Source organism: Gallinula chloropus, assembly GCF_964237585.1.
Source record: "Gallinula chloropus genome assembly, chromosome: 2".
NCBI lineage: Eukaryota > Metazoa > Chordata > Aves > Gruiformes > Rallidae > Gallinula > Gallinula chloropus.
Window position 1 is genome coordinate 136,283,536 of NC_140086.1, and position 18,277 is coordinate 136,301,812.

The 18,277-nt window shown below is 42.1% G+C and overlaps 1 protein-coding gene across 2 annotated transcripts; it reads right to left on the reverse strand.

The window, feature by feature from the left end:
• Window positions 1-4,372: 4,372 nt before the first annotated feature.
• MIOS (meiosis regulator for oocyte development) lies at window positions 4,373-14,429 on the reverse strand (the record flags this gene model as incomplete). 2 transcript variants are annotated; one of them, XM_084280254.1, is made up of 10 exons in its annotated part: window positions 4,373-4,560; window positions 4,801-4,930; window positions 5,433-5,637; window positions 6,892-7,044; window positions 7,786-7,944; window positions 8,613-8,678; window positions 10,288-10,457; window positions 11,647-11,904; window positions 12,828-12,915; window positions 13,116-14,429. In XM_084280254.1, the coding sequence occupies 10 exons, from the start codon at window positions 14,427-14,429 to the stop codon at window positions 4,464-4,466; spliced, it is 2,640 nt and encodes an 879-aa protein (XP_084136380.1). In that variant the 3' UTR covers window positions 4,373-4,463. The 2 variants fall into 2 exon arrangements, with proteins under 2 accessions (XP_084136380.1, XP_084136381.1); XM_084280255.1 differs by lacking the exons at window positions 6,892-7,044; window positions 7,786-7,944.
• Between the last annotated feature and the right edge of the window lie 3,848 nt (window positions 14,430-18,277).

Genomic DNA, 18,277 nt, shown 5'->3' on the forward strand with positions numbered 1-18,277 from the left:
GAAGTGCCTTTTGTGCTGATGGTAAACTCAGAAGACGTCTAGTGTGGCTTGGGGAACTCAAGCGCTGAGTTCCCATCACAAACTTCATTCTTGGTGGGAGTCTAAGCAGACATACCAGATTCAAACAGCTTGTTATGACTAATCATACACACTTCCAGGCAGTTCCTGATTTTGTTACTATCCCAGCTACTCAGAGCACATAGCAGAATCCTTACATCTCTTAAAGCAGCACAGCCAAAGTAAAATCTAACTTTGGATATATTCTGCAAAGTATTTTAAATAAATGTTAGCCATGTTCATTAATTTTTAAAGCAAACAGATTTCAGGTTTAATAGCTAGATTTAACACCTTAATAAGATTGCTAGTGTTGTGCTTACTTGTAGACATCTCTGTTTTCAGTCAAGGAATTTATGTTTTAAAGACCTCTTATTTATCAGTTACTGCTGGCTGGGTGGATGACAACAGGTGATGTGGTTTTTTTCCTCTCTACTTAGAAGACAGGCAGTGACAAAGTTACTGTCACTGGGAAGGAGGGGGCTTCTGAAGTAAGGGTTGGTCTTGTATACAGTAAGCAAGAACATGAGGTATATGTGGTATGATGCTATGCTCTGTATTTTAGTGCTCAGTAGAACAAAATGTCATTCTTAATAACTGCATACATGTATTCCTAGCATTTAAAAGTATTTTGTACTGTTGTACTTCAGAAAGTTGATACTTTATGGATGTGTAGAAACCTTGTAAAGCATGTAGCTATGTGCCAAAACTCTCCAGGCCTAAGACAGCAGCCTGCCACTAGATGGCTATAGTACCTTCCCCTGCAGACACACATTTGGGGAAACTGGTCTCGTGAGTACATTTCCCAGCTGAATGGGGAATCCCACAGCTTCCCTCCACCAGTCAAGACTCTTGTTTATCCAGCCCTGCAGCAATGAGACGTGGCTAGGCAAGTGGTATACAACTAGAAGTTTCCACTACATGCTGTTCATTTATCCTCTTTCCTATAGGCTCTCAAGGTGTGTGAATCAGTAGCCTAACCCTGGCCAGATGGCTGAACAGCTATACTAACAGCAGCAATGCAAGGAACTGTAAAATCTTGCTATTAAAGGAAAAATAATGCTTGGGCCATATGTGCCCTTATGGGATAGCAATATGGGAAACCACCAGCCCATTGCAGATACCCAAGGAATAACCATGGGACCTGCTAACCCTCAGAACTGCACTAACAAGATAAAGACCTTGTAGATAATAAAATGGGAAATTGTGGTTTTGTGGGTTGGTGACCAAAGGGGTCACAAGGGCAGCTGTATCATAAAGGCAAAGAGGGATGTTGTTGAAATCAGGGCCAGTAAGGGAAGGTGTGAAGAAGACCTAGCAGTTTCTTTGTGAGGACATCAGGGCACTGAAGGGTAGAAACTTGGGTAAGAGATGTATGAAGTGAGTGATGTAATCAGGCCTGACAGGAACCTCCTTTCCCAGGCATTTGGAGCAGGACAGCAAGCTTACCATGCTCCCACCACACTTGTGACTCGCTTCTGGAACCTGGCATCTTTTTCCCTGTCCTTGCTAAGAGAATAGCTGGAGCACCCTTCCCAGTATCATGCTTTAGGAGGGCAATAGCACAGCCATAGCCCAGCAGCCCTGCTGCAGAGGCATAGGACATGGCGAGTGTAACAAGGCCCATGCTGCAATCCAGGACCCCCCACTCTTTCCAGCCAAACTTTTCCTTAGTGACCCTGGTGATCAACATGGCAGTCCTCATCGCTCCTGAACAAAGCCCTCTAACAGTGGGTCAGAAGGACACCCACGTGAGAAAGTCAGGAGCAGCCCTCTGTGTGGGCCTGCATGCTACTGTGACTTCCCTCTCCACTCTGACAGCCCAGCAGGAGGATGGGTTTGTGTCCCAGCTGGTTAAGGCACTGGCCCTGAGTCTGAAATGAACAGACTGAGATTCAGACCAATTTTTTGGGGAAAATCAGCTCAATGAAGAGGGGAGGCAGGGAGAAGCCTCATCAGGGGCATCACGATGGACTCAGCAGACACTCACAGCCTCTCAGCTGAGCCTGGTTACCATCGCCAGCCCTGCTCTGCTGCCTTAAGCACAGCAGACACATCCACAGCTCCTGTTATGCTCATTCGCAAGCAGGCTGTGAGGAGGAAGATGAGAAAACACTTGTACTTAGGCATGGAGGGGAGCTGAGGACAGACACGTAATGGAATAATAATGAAACCATAGGGTCAATAACATTTTAGCATGCAAAGCCACCTTCATCTAGTTAGTTCTATCAAAATTCAATAAATTACAGAAAACAGTTAGTGTAAAAAAAAAAAACTTGCCTGGGCCTGAGTGGAGCCCGGAGTTGGACTTGATGATCATTATGGGTCACATATTCTGTGATTCCAAGATTGCTTTTAGAATCTTGGAATTTTGGAAGATTCTAAAAGCAATCTTGGCTAGTAGAAGCTGTTAGAAGACAACAAATAACCCCCTGAAACCCTAGCTTTATTAATTTAAAAGACAAGGAAAAACAATCTGATTATTAAAAACAAACCAAACACCTCTCTAAATTTTGCAAACTGTGATTACCAATTACACATTTGAATTCCACATTTAAAATCCAAATATTTTCAAAAACATGCTGAGTATCAAAATAAGCATTTAATTTAATGAAGTAATAGAATTCGGCACAAACCAACATAGTCAAGTTGAAAACATTATAAACGAGTTTTCTTTACTTAAAAGAGACACTGTAAATGAGTAGGTGCATTCACCTGGAAATGGAATTTATTAGGAAAATTTAGTAAGTGTTGTTACTACAGAGGAATAAAAACATAACATTGACACTCAGAAATCCTCTTTCCATAAAGCAAGTTTTATTGCCTGTATTACGTACATCAGGCATATCACACACTAAACCCCAGTTTACATTTATAAAGGGAGAACATTTTTAAGAGCTCTTCAACAACATGAAGTGTGCAAAAAACACTGTAAAGACAAATATTTTAACAAGAAAAAAAAATCAACTGCTCTCCCATGCCTACAAATATCAAGTACCTCTTAGATTTTTAAACTTAAAAAACGATCTTTGTCAATTAGGCAAGGATTTTAGATCAGAATAAATGTAGCAGAAGTATTACAACATTAATGCTAAATCAGAAAATATTACCCAAAGTCCTGAATGTAGTCATGTACATCTACAGAGAATGTTTCTGCGTTCCACCCTGTTGCAACTACACTGGAGTACTTAGAACTAGTGGTGTATTACAATATATTCTCTTTTAAAACACCAATTTTCACAGTCCTGTCAATACAGTACCAGTTTATTGCTAGCATTCCATTGAGTATTTCACAGCACCTAAGTGTTACGTGTGCTGTTTCTACTAGTAAATAAACACACACCAAGTAAACTGATGTTATCATCACATACCTTAAAACAGGTTTTCCCCAAATTTGTGTGAATTTTGTTGCCTACAAAACCAATGACAACAATTACCCATTAGCTTCTAGCACAGTATTAGCAAAATATTGACTCTCAAGTTAGCAAGTAATCTTCATTCAAGCTGGTGACGCATCTAGAATTAATTCTGGTCAGTGACCTTTAAATAGTACAGCCTATAGAGAGGTGGATTTTACACTTCCCAGCGTAGAAGTATGGGGCAATGCTGATTATCCAAAAGCCTTCAAATGTTTTTGTAGTCAAAACCCAGAATGTAATTTAAAACTTCAATATTTACAAGTCTCCAGTCCTTAAGATTTCAGATCTTCACAGTACTACATTTAAATCAATCAATCAAGTGAAACCTCCTATAGTTTGCCTGCACTCTGCACTGAAACAAGACAAATGATCTTTCAGGCAACTCAGCTCTAGGATATAGACATGGCTAGGAGACAAGACCCCAGAACTCTTTAGCATTACAATTCACATCAGGTAGATATGTAGGTAAATTAAGACAGACCCTGAACTGCAAAGATACTGTTTTGCTACTAACAAAGAAATGGATTTTTCTTTAAAATATAGTTCTTTAGAATACAATTAGCAGTGGCACTTTGAGCTTACAAGGAAATGATCATTTACATACAAGAACAGAGGAATCCACAGCATCACTTTGCAATCTGCTGAAGACGGCTTTTGCGGCATATAAACACTAATTTGTTTCCTGAACAAAGCAAAGGGCAGATCAGCGTTACCCTGAAACTTCTTAATAAAGTTCTTTGGATTTTAGCAAATCCAAAGAGTCCACAATTCCAGGAGTGTTTTTGAACTGAACTGCTTCAACCCTCTGAAGGAGGACCAGAGAGTACACCCAGAGGCTCATGTCAGGAATTACCAGTTTCTACCAAGCACAGTCACACACACATCATTTTACTAATCTGACAGCACTTTATTTTTTTCACAGTCAGTAAGTCACAAGTGACCTTTGTCTAAAACACATGCTTGGACTATGATGGACATCCACTACAGCATTCATGCCTGGACAGTCTCTGCTGGAATGAGATTCCCTGTTGTATCCAGCTGCATACACTTACAAGAGCAGGCAGAAACCGGGCACTCAGTATGGTCCCTAGATAGCAATAGCAGAGAAAAGAAAAAACACATAAAATAAGACTTAACAAGAATTTTGTTATAGATACCATGTCCCTGCACCCATCTGAGTGTATCTCAAACTCCGCATCATAGTTGTTTGCCTACATTCTAAACCAACAAAACACTGTAATGATGGATACAGCAAAGGAGGCATGTCCTACTCACTCACTGTGGCATACATATGCATACTAAGTAAGACAGACTAACATCAACTTACCTGAACCAGCTAAGCATATGCCCAGCATGTCCACCATGCCTGCAGTTGTGGCACCAAGTAAACCAGTTGTTGAACTGGGCTAACTTCTTGTCTTTGCTAAGATCCACTTTTTCATCCGACTTGGATCCTCCTGTGCAGAGGCAAACCCACCCCCACAAATATGCATGTAAATCAGTATGCTGCTTTTATATTTCAGTCCCAGTAGCGCTATTAGAACAAATTTGAAATGACAAACATCATGAAAGGGTGGCCTGGCTTTAAAATAGAAGCCAGTAAAATTATTAAACAGAGAACTGGTGGACAGCCAAAACAAGAATTATATTGCTCAGCTGTTGTTTTCATCTTACAGACACGTTAAACTTGCCTATTAAACAAATTTTAGACAGAATGTCTTTCAGCAGTGATTTATGTTTCAGTGAATTTATGTTCCAGTGAATTACAGACCTGTTTTATTGCAGTAATTATAAATAAAGAAAAATTACACACATGCACATATAAAAGCAGCAAAATGACACATGTGAGTATTTATAGCATGAATACAAATAGAAAGAAAAAGGTGAAACAGAAGGTCTTCCAACAGGAACTGGTAATTAGGTCTCTAATTAGTACTCTAGCTGAATGACTAGACATACCTGGACAGCTGGAAACTGGTGTTCCCATGTTTATCAAACAAAGTGCACAGCGAGGAAGAGGTTTGCGGCAACCAGGACAGCTTGTAACTTTTGACTTAGTTGGTGAACCACTAACTCCATATTGGCTAAAACCTCGCCCCTGATGAGGAATAGCTGAGCAGCTGTAGGAGATTGATTTTCCACAAAAATTGCAACTCACAAACACCTAAAGAGAACAAAAACCCTTTATTGTTCTTGGCTCCATTTTTGTTACAAATGTGGCTGAATTTGTTCAAGCTAGCAAGACTTATATACTGTATATTCTAGAGAATGTCCTGGAAGGCCAAGGGTACTTGTGAAGGAGTTCCTAACATCTTGGCTTATACATCTGGCACAGAGAAGTAGACCCCAATGATGCCCATTTACCTCAAAAGCACATAAAAGCATGCATAATGGGTAAGGTTTGGAAAGGCATTATTTGAGATATTAAAATGCTATACTTGCTGTAATGAAAAAAATGCTTAATTAAATTTGGTCTTTCCCTCCTTATAGTCAGGTGACCCACTCTACAGTCCCCAACGTGAGGATTTTCCTTCTGTTACAAGTTATGACTTGATACAAGTGAGGCAATATGTTAAACCCTCCAGGGGCTACTGATGTCGATCACATTAGGAAGAAGTAGTAAACAACTCCCTCCCACTTGGAGAAGGGAGCTGGATGCAGCTTTCCTTAAACAGCTGATGCATACATGAATTCCAGAATAGCATGCCTTAGAAACCCTTTGGCCCTAAGGCTTGTAATGCACATTCTTAGCAGACACGAGCGTGGAGGGTGCTATGGTAAGACCACGTTGGCCAGAGTTGCTCCCAGATGTTAAGTAGATATCGCTTGGACAGGGTGTCAGCTTTTGGTTTAGCTTATGTTCAGAACTGATAATGAACGTTGCTGCTGTTCACTTTCAGTTTAAGGTTAATGGGCTTCAAAACAGCTGTGGCTCCTTTTTACTGAAGTAAACCTCAATCTGAACTGGTTCTTGGTTCAATTCCCTGGGTTCAGAATTGTCTTCATTATGATGCAGAATTCAGATGAATTAATACCTGATTTTGTTTTTCATCATGGGGTGAAAAAAAAAAATCCCCAGAAGTGTTGAAAAGTTACAGTTTCTGAAAGACAACCTGGTATTTGAAATAAAAAGGTTAAAAAGAGAGAGATACCACAAATACAAAAGGTAGGGAAGATTAGGTATGAAGAACATAGCTTCGTTCACCATATTCCTGTGCTCTCTAGCATTCTAGAATACTACTTTTAAAAAACCCCACAAATAAAAGCAAAGCCACAGCTATATTTTTAGGGCAGCCTTAGTTGAAATCTTTCATTTACACATGAATTTTCATGACAGTCAAGGTGCAGCCAGCGACTTTCTGTGTACCATCCCACTTCCTTTTCGGATAGGTCAAACCCATTCAAGAATTACATTTACCTGGGCTAATGGTTTTGAACTGGGATCCAATTTACTCCTATGGATATCAAATTCTGCACGTTTATGCCAAAACCTCCAAGCATCTAAAAGATTCCTGTAGTTCTCAATCCAGTACTGAACCCTCTCATCCTTAAGTACATCCGATGGAGAACCCTAAAGCAGACAGGAAAAAACATCAGACACACACTGAAGATAAACAATACGTACTCACTCTTCCAAAGGCTTTACATTATATAGTGTAATTTTTCCAGAAAAAGATTGATTTTCTATTAAACTTTTTCTATTAAACTGTAATGAAGTTTGGTAAAATACACTTTCACTTTGCCTCTCTGGTTGAAAATACCCATGATGCCATGTCCTAGAAACTCATGCCTGTCAGATACAGGATTATAGTTCAATTGCATATCACAGTCTGTATTATTGTTATGATTACATATGGAGTTAAACACATTGCTACCAAGAGCTGCATCTGCATAAGGGTCAAAACAAGTAATTCCTAAAAAAAAAAACCCCAAACCCACTATCTAAACAAAAAACCTCAGTTCTCTTCTCAAAATCCTAGAAGAAAACAAACAAACAAACCACACACCAAAACAAAAACACCCATCAGGAAACACACCAGCAGGGAGCAGAGCAGTGGGCATCCCCAGTTCAGCTAGTGAAAAGAACTGGTTTTGGCTCTTTCCCCTACCATCTCCTCAAGCTACCTACACCAGAGATTGAAGATACATGTTTATAGTTAACACTTTCAGATAATTGTGCAAAACAGGCATGATAGATATAACCTCAATTTATAATAGAAACTAGTTTTTAGTTCACGAGATTCATTACGCTGCTAAAGAAACTACATTTAGGTCTCCTCTACAAAGACTGATTTTTGAGCGCAGCACTAACCTGTAACATGCAGTAGCTTGCTGTCTGAACATCTCCAGTTCTGTCAACATAACTTTCCATCAAGTCAACTCCATCTTTTGTCAGCCCTGTTAACAGTATTCCCTCCAAATTTCCAGCATCTTTCATTTCATTCGTCAGCTTTTCAATGAACCTGTTCAGCTATAAAAAACCCAACAACTACTTAACTTTTGCCATCTGTTCATCCCTAACTCATTTATGTTGGCATATGACAAAACTTTTCAGGATTTGAAAAGCTTTCCTTAAGAGTATCTGCTGCTAACAGAATATGCTGCCTGCCAGATGTTCCAGAAGAAGTTATATAGCTATATCCACTATATTGCAAGAATTATTACACAGAATTTATATGCCTATATCCATTTTATCACAAGTATTTAAGTATTTATTATGCAAACTTTAAGCCTCCTGATAGGAAGTGCTAAGAGAGATGTTACATGTTCTTTAAATACTTGAGTGCATTTGAAAGAAAACATTCCTGCTATAAAACCAAACTTTAATTCGAGAGAATGTAAGCATCTGGAAATAAATACTGAGTAAGTACAAATAGTCTCCAGTAAAACAGATATATAGGCAATGCAACAGCATTTATTAAGCTCACATGTCAAATACTAATAAAAACCAAACAAACAAAGGCAAAATTCAAGCTGAAGGTACAAACTGAAGACCAGATTATACCACATCCTACTATGGTGAGATTAAAACATACCACTCATGACTCATTGCTTCCACCGTTCACCCCTCCACCTGAGTTTCTTTTGCTTCTAAAGCCCAGATGAACAGCTTGCTTAAATGTGCAAACAGAAACTTACCTGAGCATCATTGAGGAACTTGCAAGCAAATGCCACTCTGTCCCGTACAGCTACGTTATTTTCGTACTTGGGAGAGAAAACCAGGAACACCACCATCACACACAAGTTTCCACTTTTTTAGCAAGTCATTTGTAGCAGTCAGAACTTTTGCACTATTTTATAACTAATACTGTGAAGCTGAGTACGTACAAAGAAAACCACATCTGAAGAAAGCTAACACTAAATATATTAATTGATTATACTCAGATACAGGTATCAGAGCAAGACTGCAGCTACTGGAACAGTCAACTCAAACGGCAGGAAAGCCTGGTACAGCACATCCTACGTGGTTACAAAACTCTAGAAAAAGAAGCTTTGCACATCATGTAGAGCTGGGTTTAGCTCTTCTAGCACATACAGCCAAGAGTCTCACCAATTCACAGGGGCAAGAAAAACAAACCAACCTTCATTTACCATATTTGCAAAATAAGTAGCCTGACCACTGAATTCCTTCCTAAAATCACAACTGAAAGTTAAACAATCAAAACCTCAGTCCAAATACCCAGGACAGGGATTTCTCACAAATATGTTGGCATTCAAGGTGCAACAAATGCAGTAATATTTATTTCTGGGTTTTATTCCCTTTACTCAATGTGACACTGAATTAAAAAAATAATCCTTGATTAAATTAACTCTGATACATAGCAGTGACCATTATTTTTTCCCTCCTGATATCTCACAATGAAATTGTGATTGACAAAACAAGATGTGCTTGGGAGAATCTTTTTCAGGAAAACTTCAACACGTCTCACGAAAGTTCAATTTAAAATTTGAAAAACCCCACACCTTATGATCTGTCAGTTTCCAGTTCATCAATAAAAACACAACTATAAAATTACTACCTAACACCCATAGAACAAGACCGTTCTCTCCTGGGGTGCAGGGGAAGACTCACGTTTCTCTCCTCTGGGATATTTTTTTTCTTTTTAATATCCTAAAAGCAATGTATTACGACAACTTTATATATTCAACAAGTTTAGGCCAGTTACCCTGTTGCATCACAGGAGTCCTCCCTTGGGCTAAATAATTCCTACTGAATCAAGTATTGGTGTTGTTCTTTAACCAGGGTTCGAATATGTTACTCCTCCAAATGCTCAAAGTGTTTTGCAATTAAAGATTTATTTTGCTCTTCACACAGCAATTTGGTACCAATTACAAAAGATGTGAAATGATTCTGTTTACTGTTTCTGCACAGTCAAATTATTTTAACAGGTAAACAAAGAAAAGTACACAATTCAATGCAAATTTAGCTTGATGACAGTTCTGCAAACTCCCCTGCACTTTACTCTGTTTTGTGCATTTCCATCATTAACCTCTCTTCCCTTTCTGCCTCTGCTTAAACAATTTTGATACCACATTTCTAGAGGTTTACTAACTCCACACCAAAAAAAAAACATTCCCTCTAAAAAAAAAAAGTGTGGACTATACTAAATATTTTGGCTGCTTATGCATGTTCACCAACATAACATTTTTTGTGCTAAAAAGACATCTCAGTGATTGTTATCTGCCAGCTTAAAGAGAACATAATACGTTCTAATCTGATTAATTACTGGAGTATATAGCACTTCCCCTACATATGTGTGTGTATATGCACATTTTAATTAAAGCAATTTTAACATAACAGAAGTTTACTCACCAAAACACCATCATATGAACCAGATTCGCTTGTCAGGAAAGCAAACATAGCACACAGGTACGGATTGTTCAACTGCAGTCTTAGAGTACTGCACATTTCTCTCCAAAGTGAGTTCTTCTCATCTGTGTAGCCTGATAGAGCCATTGCTACTACATTAAGGTTCAGATCACCTGATTTATTAGAAACAATCAGTAAAACAACATTCGAATTAAGAACTTAAAAAAAAACTGTAATTGAAAGCATCAGTTTGAAATTGCTTTTTCAGGGCACAAGACAAAATGCTGCAGAATTAACACTACTTAAAATGAATGTGCATGCAAGAGCATTTATTAGTTTCTGCTTTGAATGCCTCTGCTCAGATGCGTTAGCAGTTCTAGAAGTTACAAGCTGACATGCATGACAGCCTTTGTTATAATTTAAGCAACATTACATCAGTTCTGGTATTTTTGAAACAGTTTTAAACCACTAAATATGTTTCCATCACTACATAAAAGATTGCCACTACCATATTTCATATCCACAAGAAGTGAAAAGATAGGATTGTATATAACCATCGCTTAACAGTCCTAGCTGGAAGATGACAACTGCATATAGCAGCTTCAAGTTAACACATTTCCTAAAAACATTAAATCTACTTCATGTAAATACTTCACTCACAGAATGCTTTGGGTTGGAAGGGACCTCAAAGCCCATCTAGTTCCAACCCCCTGCCATGGGCAGGGACACCCTCCACTAGACCAGGTTGCCCAAAGCCCCATCCAAACTGGCCCTGAACACTGCCAGGGAAGTGTTCATTCTGACAGAAAGTTCAATTTTATTTTTGAATTTCAAGATAACATGTCTGTGCTCTGAAAAAAAAAAAAAAAAAAAGCCTCACTTCCAGGGCCCAGTATCTTAATTCCCTCATACACTACAACTCTAAGCAAATATTACTCAAAAACAAATGTTTTCTGCAAACCCTGAACATTAAATTTCAGTTTCTCCACAGCCACAGCACTGGCAGAAAGCTGCATACACCCCAACAAAAGCAGGTCTACTTGACATCTAGCCAAGATGTAATTTTACCAATATAAAAGAACCCCCTAGTTCTAAGTGTAACACTTCCTGGGGTATGTATCAATGGGAAATTCTGAAACATACAATCAATTTTAACTAGACAGTAAGGCATATGATAGTTTGAGGAGTTAAAGATCAGGATTTGTCCAACTCTCAGGCTCAAATACAAAACTGTTACTTGAAGTGGTTATAAGATAATAGGCATCTTTTCCATACTATCTTCCATAATTGTTTTTACAGAAAAAAAAAAATCTACTAGGGCAATATAACACAAAAACAAAAGATGCTAAACACAATACACACCTTTTCCTGAGGAAGCCCCTTTATTTAGAATCTGTATCGCTCGCCGTATGTCCAGGTTGAAAAGTGCTACAGCAGCAGCTCGCTCCCAGTCCCCCTCCTGTTCCAATGAATTTAAAAAGGGTTCCACATCTAAGTCTGTTCCCTTCTTTATCCACCCACAGAGCTGCAAAGCCAAGGATCGCTCCTCACTCAGATACTGAATAATATCTGCCTGTCTATCAGATCCACTTCTGCTGTGCCTGAGGTTCTCTGTTGTTCCTAGAAATGGGAAGTAAGGTAAATTATGCTTAAATTGCAATTTAAATTGCAATCACAAGGCAATGCTTTGATTTCTATCAGAAGGAGTATCTGAGTATCATATCTTAATACTTTAACATCACCAAAAACTCCATGGTAAGGAGCAGCATACACAAAGTTGTTTTGATCTGCTAAAAGTCACCCATCTAAACCTGACACACGCCCCCTGCTAAGTCTTTTTTCTTTCCTCCACCTCCTAAGATCTTTGAGGTTCCTGTTAAGAGTTGACAGGAGTTACCAGTATGTTCAATTTGAAAATATGTAATACACAGACAAGCATCTGCTCTACTAGTTTTACACTTAGCAAGCAACAATGTGCTAGAAGATTTTCCACCAGACTTATTTTTTGCTCCAAGGCACATAAATATTAATAAGACACATAACGAATAAAGGGGGGGAAGATTCCATTAATAGATTATACTAATAAAAACTTCACTAAGCATGAGAGCTGTCATGTCATGTGCCAGAGGTGATTACCACTTCAGGACAAGACAGCTTATTGCTAGCTACACAAAGGTACTTAGTACATTAGCAGTGACTACAGTAAAGTCAGCTTCCTAGAACTACAGCCCTACGTGGAACTTCAAAGAATACATTCGTTCTGTGGGAAGAAAGAATTTTCAGTGCCATACTCAAAACCCAAATGTTTGAAATAGTTCAGTTGCAAATTTACATCTGAGGACACTTGCATTTTCCCATTACCGACTTTCCAAGAATACCAAGAATTCTGGAAATTACTGTAAACTCTCAACTTACACATATTAAAACACAAACAAAAATACCTTAATCCCTGTATTTTAAATAGCCTTTCAACAAGTTTTAAATTGAGTGCATCATTCTTAAACATACTACAACAGAACTTATCTAAGTTGGAGCATTCTTACCCAAAGATGACTTCACAATTGATTTAATGCCGGCATAAACTAAGGGGCCTTTATTTCCTGTAAGTTTTTGATCCATATCTTCAGTATACTGCTTCATAAGTATTTTCATGTATAGGAAGCCTAATTTGTCCCAAATATGTGAAAAACTTTTTTTTTCTTTAATTTAAAGTCACATTCTATTAACATATGCAAAATATTTACAGGGTGTTGCATTATATTTAAAATTTTCATGCATTTTCTGTAACTGGTTTACATATAAAAGCATATTACTTCTAAGATGCAAACTACAGTAAAATAAAGGATATAATGCAGAGTGTACCAAAGCGATTTCAGCTGGGGATCTTCGTTTCCAGCTAGGAGGTGATTTCTCCAAACTTGTTCGGTATCAAGCCCGTACCTTGACAGAGCTCTGAGCCGCATCTTGGTTGCGATGTCCTTTTCCAAGGAGCTAGCCTTCCCTTCTTCCGTGCACTCATATAAATGTCGCCCACAAGCCCACATTAAGGACGTCACCGGACTCCATGCGAGTGAAATTCTTTCAAAAACCGTGAAGTCGGACATGGTCCTATTGGGAGTCACCACTACCATTCGATTTTGACTTGTGGGATGCCAGGCAAATGATGCAATGTAGTTTTCACATGGCTGGACGCTTCTTTCAATTATTGTTGGCTCAGTTTCATCTCCAATAGGGGTGGGAGTATGCTGCATGTCATACAGTCTAATGATGTTACTGTCCCTTGTTAAAGTAGCTAGCAGTCCAGTCCTTGTTGGACACCATGCAACTTTTGTTAAAGGTTTCGGCTGCTCTGTCAAGGTTAAAACTGGCTTTTCAAACTTCCTTAAATCCCATATGGCAACCTGACCTTCATAGAAGGAAGCTACACGATCGTGGAAATAGGGATCGACAGTCACTCCTTGGACAGCCTTGGTGTTTACAAATATTTTTTGGCTTGTGTTCCTCAGATCAAAGATAGCCAGATTTCGATGCATTCCAGCTAAAAGCAGCTTCTGATCCCGTGGAAGCCAGCAGAGAGAGAGACACGCATCATTCTGTCCCAGTTCATACAGTGGCTTTGTTACTACCAGTCCTGCTTCCGGATCTCCTGACGAAAGTCTTACTTTCTCTGTAGCAACTGCAGTCTCTGGGGCATACTTGCTACTGATGTCCCAGATCAATACTGAGAAGTCAGCCCGATGTTTATCTAACCCGGCAGCAAGCCAATTACTATCTAGTGGGTTCCACGCAAGGGTGTTGCATTGCCGAGCGTGTTTGGGAACAAACTCTTTGCCTATTAAGTCTTTAGATTTTGAGTTGTGATCTTGACCAAGGCTAGTAAGCACCACTCGGCCATTGGCCTGTCCAACAGCAAGGAGGCATTCGGGATCATACTTTGGATACCAAGCCACACATTTCATATAGGGTGTATCTGAATTTATGGACAGGAGCGTAGCTGTAGTTTCTTCCGATAACCGCAAGGACCCTGCCTTGAGTTCTGAACTTACAGCAGAGTCAATGTGATAAAGGCTTAATTCCGAATCGCATACCACAAATCTGTCAACGTGGTGTGGGGCCCACAGAATATCAGGTTTGGAGCCACTCATGTTTAGGGGAAGTCTACACACAGTTTAAGAAGTTATAAGAAGATTCAGGTGATATCCATGCATGTGGAAACTGTTGAGAAAATAATTTGTAGGAATGCTATCAAAATCCAATTCCTTTGCAATCTGAGATCATGTTTAAACAAACAAACACACAGCTCCTAATGACTTTTAGCCCAAGGGTTTAACACATACACTTTTCAGGCCAAAACCGTAAGCATTCCCTGCATTACATCACTTTCTCCGCAGCACACTTTGGGTTTGCTGGTATATACCCCAGGAGACAGAGCCAACAAAGCTACCCACAAACTGACAGCAGGGTTTTGCCGTGTTTACAAACTCCACACCAGTACTAAGGAAGAAGGGATGAGCTGAGGCATCGTACGTGGGTGTGCTGCTGGTAAGCCACTCCCTGAAACACACAGATAAAAACTCCTCTGCCTACTGAGCTACACTGACAAAAAACAGCACCTGTTTGCAAGGCCTGTCCTGGAGGCCAGGCAGGCTTGCCCTCTTTGGGGAGTCCTACAGAAATACAACTTCCCGCTCCTCATCCTACCCACAGCTCCTGAGCTCACTTCGTGCCCCAACATCACCTTCCCTTTGTTCACACTTGGCCTAGCAGGGCTCGCACACGTACGCCACTGCTGTACTCCACGGACGCTGCCAGCAGGCGCGGCCCAGAACCGTTAAACGTGCCGGTACGCAGAGACCTCGCAGCTCCCGCAAGCCTCCCGCGTCTCAGGAGCGAGGGCCGCACGCCCCCCGGGCCTCCTCTGCGTGCTGCCGGTCACCCCGCTCCCCAGCCCGGCCCTGACGTGCCCCGGGGGGCGCGGGAACCCCCGGCCCGCCTGGCCGCTCCCCGCCCAGGGGCAGCGCAGCGCAGGAGCCGCGGAACGAAGAGGCCGCCGAGGCCGGCCGGGACGAGCCGGCCGCAGGAACGGAGCGCGGGCGGCCGCCACCCCCCACCCCGACCGAGCGCTGCAGCAGCTCACCCACCCCGCGGGGCCTTCCAACATCACGGCCGCCCGAGGGCAAAGAGGCGGCGGCCGGCCAGCCCCACCGTCCGCAGGGAAGAACGAGCTGCGCACCAGCACTTCCGGTTGCGGAGCGGCAGAGGAGGAAAAACTCCGGCGCTTCCGGCGCACGGGGGCAGAAAAGCGTCGTGCTTCCGGCGCGCGAAGCGCCTTCCGGCAAGCGGAGCCGCGCTCTCGCTTCCGCATTCGGGCCGCGCTTCTGTCATTGGCCCACGGGAGCCCCTCCTACCGGCCGGGGGTGGTGCCACGGCCGGGCGCCGCACACGGGGGCCAGGCAGCTGTCAGGGAGCAGGGACGCCAGGGCAGGGCCCCGCACACGGGGGCCAGGCAGCTTCAGGGAGCAGTGGCGCCAGCTGCCCGGAGCTCCGCGGGGCCAGAGCCGCCCAGGCTGGGTCTGTGGGCTCGGCGGAAGCCGGCAAGCGGGGGCTGGCAAAGGGCTCGTAGCGCTGCGCGAGCGCGCGTCACGTCGCGAGGAGGGTCACGTGGCACTCGCCGTCCCTGTTCGTACCCGCTGCCTGTAACGGCGCTCGGGGTCATCACCGGGAGGCGGCGACAGGGGTGGCGGGCCCCGCGCCAGCGGAAGGAACGGGCAGGAGCAGGGAGACGCGGCGCGCGTGAACTGGGATGGCCTCAGGAGAGTCTCCTGGGTTGTGCTGCCTGCTGCCGCCTCTCTGCTCGCCGCCTGGCTGCCCCGTCCCGCGCGGGAGCGAGCTGCGGCACCGGCAGCCGGCGCGCTGCCGGCCGCGCAGCAAGCGCGGCTCCTCCCGCGCACGCGTGAGAGGAGCTGCCGCCACTGATGAGAAACTGCCGGAACTGTTCCCGGCCGGGGCTTCAGGCCTCTTCCCAACTGAAACTTTAACTTTGCGAGGAGTAGCTTTGCTTCCTGTGAAAGGAGCTCCTGTTACTGCCATGGGAAGAATGTTTCTGTCCCAACTGGAGCCACCGCCGGGGTGTGGTTTGTGTTGGTCATCGTCGGCAAAGCAGGTTGCTGCAAGTAAGAAGTACCTCTTGCCCGTGGGGCGTAGAGAGAGCTGAACAGTGGGATGTGCAAGCCCACTGCAGAGCTGCTGCTGTAGTCAGAGCAGGGCAGGTGATGACATAAAATCCCTCTATTAGCGGTACCTTGTTAATAGAAGCTGGAAATCCTCACAAAACAAGTAAAACAAACCTAAAAAATAGTATTTGCAGCATGGAAAAAATATTTTCTTGATCTCTCAGGAAATACCTGATACTGGAGTGCTTCCTAAACCTGCAGATCAAGACATTACAAGGGCCGGTGACTGGAAGTAGAAACTCGATGTTTTCTGGCAGAGTGCCCTGGTTTTGGCTGGGATAATTTTCCTCCTAGCAGCTGCAGTAGTGCAGTGGTTTGGATTTAGGGTGAGAAGCATGTTGATAATGCCAAGCAGTCAGGCACCTTTCAGCTTCTCGTACTGCCCTGCTAACAAGAAAGTGGGGGACACCCAGGAAGCCAAAGGGGACACGGTTAGGACAGGTGACCCAAACTGGCTATAGGGATATTCTATACGATATGATGTCATGTTCCATGTATAACTAGGAGATGGGCCAGGAGGCAGTTTGACTGGAGAACTAGTGGTGTATTGGCTGTGGTTGGTGAGCAGTTGTGCTGTACATCACCTGTAGATTATGATTATGTATCATTGCAATTGCACGCATTTATCACGTGGATCACAACTAAATCCCATTGATGGTAATTCTGAGTGGTTTCCCTCACATTCTACATATGACATCAAAGATGAAATGGAAATGTTTATAAATTCCTAGAGAGCAGTGAGTAAGCAAAGTATTTCAATAACGCAAAGGCAAGCAAGAGGTTTTGCCAAAGCAAACAGTAGGTTTGTGGCATGGTAACATTCTGAAGGCACGGGAAATGTTGTGTCTCCCTTGGGGTTTGTAATACCTCCTCAGGAGTGAGGGAATTAACAGGGGGAAAACAAAGGTTGAAACATCATTAGAGAGGAAAATTTCATATGTCACATGAAAAAGCTATAAAATCTCTTAAACTTGAAGAATCTGTTAGAAAACCAAAGTGTTTTGCCAGGAAAAAAAAAAAAAAAAAAAAGGTAGTTATTCAGGGCATGTTTTGAAGGCCTTCTGCATGTCAAAAGAGTGTCAGAGAAAACTTTACGTTTAATCTCTTGGGGAGGGTGATGAAGTTTTTTTAGGTAACCTGTACAAAAACAACAAACAAACATTTGCTGTCTATCAGAAACTACAGTGAACAAGGAGGGGTTATGAAGGGCAATAAAAGACCTCGTTTGGCATGAAAGAGGATGGTTCAGGGTATTTCAATGCTGAATATTGGCCCGTTGTTTGAAATGGAGTTTCTTATTAAGCTAATGGTTAGGAATTATATATTAGCAATAATTAAGAAATAGTAGTAAAGAAAAATGTTTCATTTTAGTCTTTCATTATATGTAGGGACTGGAAGGTCCATTTGGCTCTAAAGGATTTTGTGGCCATAAAGTTTAAAAGTATTCTTGCATAGTTTTCTCAGAGTTTGTTTTGTATTTCATACAGTCTAATTTTACTGCTACATGGTTCACATTTGGGGACAAAAAATAATATATTCTGGTGATTCCAAGAATTTGCTGCACACCTGGCACAAGGCGGAGAGCCGTGTTGGTACAGTCAGCTGTTCAACCGAACCCTCTGTATGGTATGTGCTATGATATGTTTTATCCTTTCTGGTGGTTGGACCCTGGCCAGACACCCACCAAAGCTGTTCTGTCACTCCCCATTTCAGCTGACAGGGAGAGATCATTCCGCAATCAGTGTCATGGGCAAAACAGA